The sequence below is a fragment of the Amphibalanus amphitrite genome, unplaced genomic scaffold (genome assembly GCF_019059575.1).
Source record: "Amphibalanus amphitrite isolate SeventyFive unplaced genomic scaffold, NRLGWU_Aamphi_draft 000343F_arrow, whole genome shotgun sequence".
NCBI lineage: Eukaryota > Metazoa > Arthropoda > Thecostraca > Balanomorpha > Balanidae > Amphibalanus > Amphibalanus amphitrite.
Genome location: NW_024881838.1, coordinates 231,839 through 241,944, shown reverse-complemented (window position 1 = coordinate 241,944; position 10,106 = coordinate 231,839). Strand labels below are relative to the sequence as shown.

At 53.8% G+C, this 10,106-nt stretch overlaps 1 protein-coding gene and 1 long non-coding RNA gene across 2 annotated transcripts; one reads left to right on the top strand and one right to left on the bottom strand.

Moving 5' to 3' along the window:
• Window positions 1-3,110: 3,110 nt before the first annotated feature.
• On the top strand, window positions 3,111-6,180 carry LOC122389084 (serine protease Hayan-like). The gene is made up of 2 exons (XM_043380774.1): window positions 3,111-4,489; window positions 4,758-6,180. Exons 1-2 carry the CDS (start codon window positions 3,349-3,351, stop codon window positions 5,150-5,152), a joined length of 1,536 nt encoding a protein of 511 aa, XP_043236709.1. The 5' UTR covers window positions 3,111-3,348; the 3' UTR covers window positions 5,153-6,180.
• LOC122389086 lies at window positions 6,022-9,449 on the bottom strand. The gene is made up of 3 exons (XR_006257908.1): window positions 9,252-9,449; window positions 7,172-7,244; window positions 6,022-6,266 (listed from the first exon to the last, which is right to left on the bottom strand). It is a non-coding gene; the product is annotated as an uncharacterized LOC122389086 (long non-coding RNA).
• Between the last annotated feature and the right edge of the window lie 657 nt (window positions 9,450-10,106).

Below are 10,106 nucleotides of genomic sequence, written 5' to 3'. Positions count from 1 at the left end.
GGCCGGCCGGCCGCGGCGCGGCGCCACCGGTCAGCGAGGCTCAGCGCGGCGTCATGTCCCAGCTGCGCGAGGTGGTGCGCCGCGGCCGGGAGCGCAGCGAGGAGTGCTGGCGCGAGCCGTCACCGCCACCGGCCAACTGGCGCGACCACTCGGAAGAGCGCTGGCGCAGCGACGACGAGCCGCCGCTCGACAGAGAGCGACGCATGACGCCCAAGCTGACGTGGTCGAGCCGCGGCGACGGCCCGCCGCTGGCCGCCAGCACGCACGAGCAGAGCGGCTGGCGCTCCAGTGCCAGCTGGCCGCGCCGCAAGGCGCCAGTGCTGACGCCCATCTCGCCGAGAGAGGTCAACACCGACTACAGCGCCGGCTCGATGACGTCGATCGACTCCCAGCCGTCCGAGGGCGCCTCTCACCCGTCCGGATTCACCAGTATCGACTCGGCGCTGGACCGAACCGTCGAGCGCGTCATCACCGGCATCGAGAAGTCGGCGGCGCGGGCCCGCGGCCGCGCGCCGCGCCGCTCGCTCGGAGACCAGGTCTGCAAGTTCGGCCGGTTCAGCGTGGCCAAGGTGTCGCGCGACTCGAGCGGCCACGACACGGCCATCAAGATCTCGGGTCGTGTGGGCGAGGTGCGCGGCGCCGCGGCAGGAGCGCCGGCCGGCGAGAGGCGCCTGCTGCGCCGCGGCCGGCCCAAGCCCCGCTCCCGGGACGAGCCCAACTCGTCGCCCACTGACGACGAGCGGCGCCACGCCTACTCGGACTCGGAGTCGAAGGCGGGCCGCCGGACGCGCCGCGGCCCGGCCGTGCGCCGCCAGAAATCGGCTGACAGCTGCGACGGCCGCGGCCGGGCGCTGCTGGCCGCCGAGGCGGCCGCCGTCCGGCGCACCGATAGCTTCGAGGGCCACGAGCAGACGGTGCAGACGATCGTGGCCGCCGTGCAGGAGTCGCGCACGGCGCGTCGCCGCAACAAGTGATGGTTTTGTGCCGAGTTCGTGCTGTCCGGGCCGCGTGCCGACCGGCCCGGCCCGCGGCCCGCGACAGTGGCGACACTCGGCGGCGCCCGGCGGAACGACGCCCCGCAGCGACCACCCACATAGCCAGTCTCTAGTACAATCGATCGCTGCACGTGCCGCCTCCTGGCCGCAGCCCCCGCCGCCAGAGCAGCGGCGCTGTCCACTTCTACAGGGTATCTGTTCTGCTACCTACCTGTGCCAACCGGAGTTTTGTGTCCTCTGTCCTGTCCTGTCCTGTCCTGTCACCTCACCCGGTTTGACGTGACATGGGCAGCTCATCGGAAGCTGCCAGGGCTGGGTGGCAATTCGCTTGTATGTTCGTTGTGCGGTGTTGAGTAGCTATGTACGGTTTGGCTGAGAGCCCATTATGTTTCACGGTGGATTGCGTAGTCTGTCCACATGATAGGATCGTCTTTGGGAAATTCGAGAGCTCACCAGTCTAGTTCAATCCTTGCTCGTTCTATCAATCATCAGTCCTTTTTGCTAGCTTTAGAGCTGAGGTACCCGCCTCTGTTTTGATTTACCTTCTTGCATGGTGACACAGTAACATCGATTAGGCCTTATCAATTGATGTGAAGACGGCGCCGGACTTACCCCTACCACCCACCTCCTTTGTCGGTTAGTGTAAATATTTTGCTGAGTTGTCCTTTCAGTGAGCTGATGATGTATCTCGCATTCCTTTCTGAGTGTACTTTGTAGAACGTACGGTTTTGTCGTCTCAGTTTTGCCGTATAAGTCTGTTAATTATTGTGAGACGGCGTCAATGCCCTTCCCAGCTTGGCGAAAATATGCGTGTGTGCTTATCTAATCCTTTGAAGACGAGGACTCCTTTTGCGTCGACGCCGTGCATTAATTGACAATCGAGGACATCGACCCAAGCCGTTCCTTTGTACGCTCCGATAACTTGTCGACTGGGCTTGATAAGTAGGTAGTCGAACCTCCCAATCTCACAGACCAAACGCAATCCACTGCTGAGATGCCGGTAACGACGGCAGTGCCCCAACCAGCGGTGGTTTGTATCCCGTGGGCCACTGGTGGTCACATCAGGCCAGTTGGGGCCGCGTGTTTGACCTTTCCTCTTCCCTCCGTCGGCTTCCCCTTATCTTGAGCTTTAACCCTCGCCGGATTTAACGGTTTTCTTCATACGAGTAGATCCCAGCCAGGGAACGTTACTATCTCCTCGCCAGTTTGCCGTGGTGACTGGGACGAGAGGTGGCATTATCCTCGGCCAGGGAGTAACCGTAGCTAGTGTCGTAGCTGCGTAGGGTCAGAGTGGATGGTTAGTGAGGCTTCGTTAGATCGTTAGTGATGGCGAAGTAGGTGCCGGAGGTAGTTACGGTTTCACTTGAAGCTGTTTCCTATCTAGGGAATCGTTATGGAGAACGTAACAGGGTTTAACTTCATTTACTTTCCTATATTTTCTTGCTAAGAATTGCATCGTTAGGACATTCCTATCCCAATCATGTTCATTGATATGTAACAGTTGTGCCGTCTTCAGGAACATTGAGCCGTTATCCCGTTTCGGTGCATCGCTTACATAGGTGTACGGTGGAAATTAAAATTGTTGATCATTCGCGTTCACTGTTGCATGTTCCAGCTACCGTGTAAATAAAACGCGACTTCGGAGATATTCCCGTGAGTTCATCGTTGTTTACGTCGGGACATTCCTTTTGATGAGTGCGTGCCAATGATTGGCTACCATCTTTGGTTCGGGGTGAGCTGTGACCCGACTTATCGGCCGATTGGTCGTGTGGGTCTGCACGGGATCGGCTGATGGGAGACGGGACCGACAGGTCTCATGGAGTGGCTGATGGGATGGGACAGGAGAACACGACGAGATGCGGTGAGAGGACAGGCCGGTAGGGCGAACGGTGGGATGGTCTGCACTGTCTCTGACGAGGCGACTGATGTGTGAGTTTTCCCTGGTCATTGATACGTCAAATTTGTTTCAAATAGGAATCGAAAACAAGGAGTTTGTTATGATTGAGCCTCATTGGGTAGCCGCCGCGTGCAGTGACTGTGCCGATCTGGCGCTCCCGAGGCCCGTGTGCAGGCGATGGCTGACGTCACGACCAAGGCACGAGTAAACAGCGGCCAGTCCAGGCACGTCAGACCCCTGGCAGTGCCGCGTGCAGTGCAGCCGGAGACGTCAGACCCCCTGGCATTGCCGCGTGCAGTGTCGTCAGAGCATTCACCACATTAGCAGTGTTGTGTGCAGTATAGCTGACCGTCACCAGTCTTCTGCCGGCTCTGTCCGGTCGTGAGCGCCAGTGTGAGACCCGGCTGTCTCGCTCCCTGACCCTCAGCTGATTGGCCCGTCTCCCCAGCCCTAGCCATGCGTCTGGTGGTGCTGGCGCTCCTACTGTGTGTAGGAGCGCCCCTCTCGGCGGCCTTTGTGTTCCCCAGTGGCGGGGTGCGCCGCGGTGTGGTGGTGATGCCGCTGAGAGCGTGTCGAGCCAACGATGGCACCGAGGGCCGCTGTGTGTCCATGGTGTCCGGCGTCTGCCCCCTGTACAGGACCACCACGGACCTGCTGCTGCGCAAACCCAGCATCTGCGCGCTCAGCTTCCGAGACGCCATCGTCTGCTGCCCGCTGGCGGCGCTCATCGGGACGACTGGAGGGGTCGCGCCGACCCCGCGCACCACCGCTCGGCCGCGTGTCTTCCCCGGTTTCACAATACGACCGACCACCGCCCGGCCGGTAGTAACGGCCCCACCCACGGCTCCTCCAGTGGTCACCTCCGCTCCTCCGGTACCCAGCCCTCGGCCGGTGGTCACTAACCCTCCCCTGGTGACCAGACCGACTCCTACACGAGTCACCTCACCAGTGCCGTCCGCCCCGCCTCCGGTGCCGTCTGCCACCCCCGAGACTCGACCGACGCCCCGCTCCGTGCCGCCGACCCGTGACCTGCTGAGTCCGATCGGTCTCCGCCCGCGGCCCACCCCGGCGGCGGCCACCTCTGCGCCCATCACCGGCCCACGGCGCGGCTTTCGGCAGCCCGGCTGCGGCACCACCAGCCCCATCCCGGCCTTCCACGCCAGCGGCGACTACTTCCAGCGGCCGCCGCCGTTCGCCCGCGCCGAGCGCGTCCACCTCGGCCTGCAGCCGTGGATGGCCATGGTGGGCGAGCGGAACTCTGAGAGAGCCGGGGCCGACCGCTGGATCTGCGCCGGAGCGCTGCTGACGCCTCTCATCGTGATCACCTCGGCGCAGTGCGTGCTGACGCCCGACGAGCCCAAGCGGCTGGTGGTCGGTCTCGGCGAGCACGACCTGGCGTCGCGCACGGACGGCGTGGCCGGCTCGCACCCAGTGGCGGCCGTGGAGCTGCACCCGCAGTGGTCGCAGCCCGAGCGGCGCCACTCGCTGGCCGTGCTGCTGCTCGGCCGACCGGCCGACGAGAGCCCGCTCATCCGGCCCGTCTGCCTGCCGCCGCCGGACCCACCGGCTGGCACCGCGCAGCTGCTGCCCGCTCCAGGTCAGTCCGAGGCCCGGGAGGTCAGGGTCATTTGACGAAAAGGTCATTAAATGTCATAGACCCAAACGCTTTGACTTCACTGGTTGGACGTCTGCCAAAGTCGGAATGTCATCGCATTAACCGTTCGTTGAGCAATCGACTGTTGCTGTTTCCTTGTATGCGCCATAGCTATGTTGCTCAACGAGTCATGGCAAAGCTTGTTGAAATGACAATTTGATATGACCCTGCTGCTCAATTTGACCCACCACCGCGCTGCTCTCCGTCCCAGGTTCCACAGTGGTGGAGGCCTCGTACAACCTGGACACCACTGGTCTGAGTGACGGCTCGGCGCGGCAGCGGCTGGTGACCGGCGAGGTGCCGGTGCAGCCGCTCGGTCGGTGCGTGGCCGCGCTGGCCGGCGCGCCGCTTGCCGAGCTGCTGTTCCCCGGCGGGCCGCAGCCGGAGCCGGACCTGTGCCTGGCCGCCGGCCACCAGTGCGCGCAGGACGTCGGCGCGCCGGCCGTGGCCGCGGGCGAGGACGGCACCATCCAGCTGGAAGGGCTGCAGCTGATGGGCAGCTGCGCCGCCGGCCAGCCGCGCCTGCTGCTGCGCGTGCGACACTACGTGCCCTTCATCGCCGACGCCATCGAGAAGCTGACAAAGCCGTCCAGCACAGGCTTCTAGTCCCGAGTTGGCGTTTGTTCTTGGAACCTACTCATACTTATGGCAAAGTTAAGCAATTAAACGTTCCAGCGCTGACAAACAGTAAAAAGTTATAAAGCTTCAGTGAGCCATATGCCTCCCGTTCCACATGGTACGTTTAAATACAAGTCGTTGTGTGCAGTGTGCTAAAACGGGCAATAAGTTCCGAGTTTATCCTTATCATCGCTGGCCAGCTAGGTTGAATGACCTTTTCTTTGCGTTCGTTCATCCTCCATCGCCATAAAGTTAAGTTCAGGGCAACGGAACCGTTATGCACGAGCGCCAATTCCTTCTCCGTAAAACCCGATTCCTGTCCTAGCCGACGTCTGCACAATCGTCACGCGGCCGGAGCGCGGTCAGGCTATGGAAGCTCGGCCTATACCCGGTGCACCGGTCCGACCAGAGACGGCGTCACGAGCCGCGCCTCTACATAGAGCCGGAATTTCACAACCGGGTCGGCGGGCGCACTAGCCACTCGCCGGGCGGGCGGGCCGTTTCGCAACCGTCACCTTCCCGTTCCGGCGGCCGTCAGTCGTGCGCGCGTCACTGTGTGGCGGCTGTCGCGGCTACCTCACAACGCAGAATGCCACGCACCACTCAGTACCATACCTATAGACCTCTTGGTATCCCTCCCCCTTTATGGTCACCCCTTTTCCCATCACCTCCACAAAACACGGTCATTCTATTAACAGTGGTATATTTCTGAGGTGGCGGTCGGTAGCCACCGGCCGCGCGGCCCCATATCACGGCGGCGCGACATTGTGCACGGCCACAGGTCAGAGGAATGTGGGACCGGCCAGAGCGCCGTGCCCCGAGCCGGTGCCGAGTCGCCAGGTCCCACAGCGTCCATCCCAACTGCGCTTCATTTTATTTGTGCATCGTTATAAAAAATACACACGAGCGGAAACGTCACAAATTACCTTCCCACCATATCGCAATAAAACCCATATATATCTCGGCCACCCGTTAACACGTGGTCCGGAGCGGCCGAATAAATACACAAGAGAACACACTTCAGTTTTGCAGGATGGAATGATTCCCACGCCGAACAGAGTGCATTACGTCATGCGGATGCTCTGGATGATCTGGAAGATGGCTGAAAAGAAAAAAAGAGCGTGCTTTTAAAAATGGTCGAATCCGACTGAACGAGCGCTAGCAAAAGGCTAGTAAGAAAGGTTTGATGTTCAGCGACGGATGTTGAGACCGCAGCACATAATACAATGCTAACAACTTCACACACTTCTGTAGAATGATCGTGAGTATGCCAATCCTCCGTCGCGCTACAGACGGTCTCTACCCGTGAACTTTGTTTCTTCAGCCATATATGTAATTGGTGAATAAGCGTTAGTTGTTTACCGGCCCTAGACTGGGCATCACTGGTAATAAAACATTTCAAGGAGCTTCCGAGGCCAACTATAAATTGAAACACGGTGATATCTAACGGTCTTTTTTTCTAACAAAAAGTAAATCCCTTTCACAAAGTGAACGCCGTGGAAAAATGACACTTTAGAAGGGCTTATGCACTGAACAATGATCCATGATCTGCAATTACAAAAAAAAAATAGCGCATTAAGTATAACAACAATGTTTATATGTGATCAAGTATTTTTACGAATCAATGCAAGGATGTCTGCAGCTCAGCTACCGATCAGCAAGCCGTTTGAATGACGCGGCAACGCATAGCGCGTCAAATGAACGCACGACCGTAAATGCCATGACGAACATGGTGTTCGACATAATAGACAGAAACCATTACCAAAAATAACAGATCATGAACAGGATTATCGGTCCTGAGCATGTCGACTGGATTCGTTTGCGGCTAAATCCTGGGGTAGCTGATGGAGCCAGCAAAAGCAAATACATTTATTATTACAGTTCTACCTTCAATTAATTTTGCTCTACTTTGGTGTGTTTACCCAAGTTCATTTACAAGTTAAACTGCAATATGACTCCTATTGTCATCCTGAGAAGCATGTTCAAAGTGACTTCAGCATCTCTTACCTGATCCACAAACAACAAAGATGAAGAGAGCCAAGAGCCAGGGTCCAACAGGGTATTTGTCTTCTGCAGGTTTCTGAAACAAATATTTCCAGGTCAGGAGCAGGACCAGTCACTTGGAAGTTGGACCAGCAGGACAATCAAATCAATGCAATCACAACAGAAGCCTCTACAAATAATGTGGTATAATTTGACAATCAGTAGACCATTGAACTCTTGAGCAGTAGCCTGTTTGAGATTCCCTAAAAGGGTTCTTCTCCTGACTGGTGAGAATCATTGAACTGGGCTGGACTACAATTTTAATATTTCTCTTTGTTAGGGTCAATTAAGCTAACAATCATTATTTTGCAGAACTGAGAACTTGGAACTAATGACACTTGTCTTTGAAACTGACAAGTGACAATTAGCCTGCCTCTGATTTCTTACCTACCAAATTATCAAGACTTCCTGTAATGTATGAGGAGTGGTCACTGGCTGGCATGGGGGAGAATTGTAAGAAACTGTGATTGCAGTGGAACTGGATTCACAGTGCAGAAAACACACAGTTCCTTACAATTATCCACCTATGATGACTGGCAGGGAGCATGAAGGGATATCTGTCTTAAATGAGAAGGCAATACTTTAGTCCTGACCTGGCCTTCTACAATAAGTACCTCAACAGGCACCTAGAAAGTGCAGTAATGATTAGAGCAATGGGCAGGTGACTTGGGGTCACTTTACGAGCTGTCTTGTTTTGGTCTAAAAACATGTCAACCTTTTTGACACTTCTGGTATTTGTTTATGAAAGGTCTAATCACAAATCATTGTGCCATGAATATGAATATGCAAAATTTATGCTTGAAAAGTAAATCAGACTTTTTAAGCATTTAACACACTTTCCAGGTCATCAGGGCACCATGCATAGACTGTACATAAGCAGCACAGCTCATGCAGGATCTCATAATTCAGATCTCACTAGGCCAGCACAAAAACTTAAATCCTTAGTGCTTCCATAGAACATATCAAATGATGTAGGCATGTAGCAGGTTAGGTACCTTTCAGTAATCCTGGTTATACTTTGTTATACTTTGTTCAAAAAGTTTAAAAAGTTAGGTCACTCATGACATGATTATGTTTGGCACTTACAGTGCTGAGGGATAGGTGCTTTAATCAAAGACAACCTTTAAGTTAAACTGAAACATTGCCAGTGAACGCTAGTCACAAAGGCGATGCGTGAATTGTGTGTCGCCTATCACTCCTGTTTGAAGAAACTTGTTCATGTTCCAAGATGGACGAGAAACCACAACCTGTGCATGGAGCTAAAGGTGCTCACATGTCCAATGCTGATAGCGAGCAGGCAACTTCTTTTCTGGAAGAGAGCTACATCTAGTCAAAATAGCATAATAAATGATCTGAATAGGGCCATAGGCGAGAAAGGGCTAGTTGCACGCAACCATAGGAAAATCCGTACTGACTATGAACTGCTGGAACTTGATATAAATGATGTCAGTCGAAAAGATGTTGGCAATATGTTTAGTGCCCATTTAGAAAGAGTGGTACAAGCCCGTCTCATGCAGGTCTGAATTCGCTGATGTCAAACTGCTAAGATGATCTATTCGTGTGCACAGTGCATGGGTGTGATGTGTGTAGAGTGTATATTGATGTGTATGTTGGTGATATTGTTATGTTAATTGATTTTGTCATGTATATGTACCGACTTGGTGCGAAATAAATGCTATTATTATTATTATTAATGCCACTCATGCTAATGCTGAAAACCTGAAATAAAGAACCCTGATTAACCCAAACAACAGTGGCGGATCCAGGGGGGGCAAAATGGGCATTTGCCCCTCCCAAACGGCATAATTTTAACATTACGCCTACAGACGAGGCATGGAAAGAATCGATAAATTGTTATGGTTTGCCCCCCTCCCCCCAAAAAAACTCTGAGTTGGATCTGCCTCTGCCAAACAATAAAATCAAATAAGCATATGGTATCACTCCAATGGCTTGTAGTAGGTGACAAAAATAGACAATAATTCACGGGATCAAGAATGAAATGGTGAATTTATCAGCACACATATGGAATTTAAATATAACTTACCAATGATTTTGGAACGTTGCCCCTCAACGTTATGTTCTTCCCCGCCTTCTCATTCTGTATCCTCATGCGCTGCTTTGCAACCATGATGGGTTGAGAATAAAACCTCGTAAATTACACAGAAACTGTGCACACACCAAACGCCTCCAACCGGCCCGCTTCAATTTGTTACAGAGCGCGCAGCGACAGCGGACAACAGCATAGAAGTGCGTAGCTCTACGATCTAAAGTAGATCCAACTTATTGTCTTTTTCCGAGCAAAAAGGTTTTGTTTGCTAAATTCAAAAACGAATTTTTCATGGGATATATTCTGAGATCCATATCAATCCTTTAAAAAGATTAAAAACCATTGAAATTGCCACTCAGGCATAGCATGTGTTCATCCGCCTACACGTCAACCCGTACGTCACGTTTTGTCGTGAGGCGTGCTAATAAAACTGTCCAAATTTGCTGCAAAATTTACTTAGTATGTTGTAAGAATCGAAATAGTTCACAGCATATCCCGCACGCACATGTATCATTTTTTTCTAGAATAAATCGTCATACAGACGCAAATTGATGTGAATTTTTTATTATTCTTCGAAATTTGTATGAAAGAGTCGGATGCATTTCCTTAGTCCGCTGATCTATTATACTTGTTCCATACCCGGTAGAATATTCCGCCGAGTATGATATCGCACGCAGATCCACGATCCAAATTTGGAGAAGTGGTCACTCAGATCTACGGCATACAAATGGCCTGGTCCAATGCACGGTTCGCCTTATAGCTGATTAGGGTCTCGTCAAAGTATCCGGTCGTGTAGCCCGCGGTTGAAAAAAGGCTTCTTCATTTACCGAGGCGAGAGTCCTGTCTTGCTAA

What these genes read in the sequence shown, in the direction of transcription:
- LOC122389084 (XM_043380774.1), top strand. Translation starts at nt 3,349, where the DNA reads ATGCGTCTGGTGGTGCTGGCGCTCCTACTGTGTGTAGGAGCGCCCCTC. An exon ending in GCAGCTGCTGCCCGCTCCAG is followed by an intron (nt 4,490 to 4,757) that starts GTCAGTCCGAGG and finishes TCTCCGTCCCAG; the next exon opens with GTTCCACAGTGGTGGAGGCC.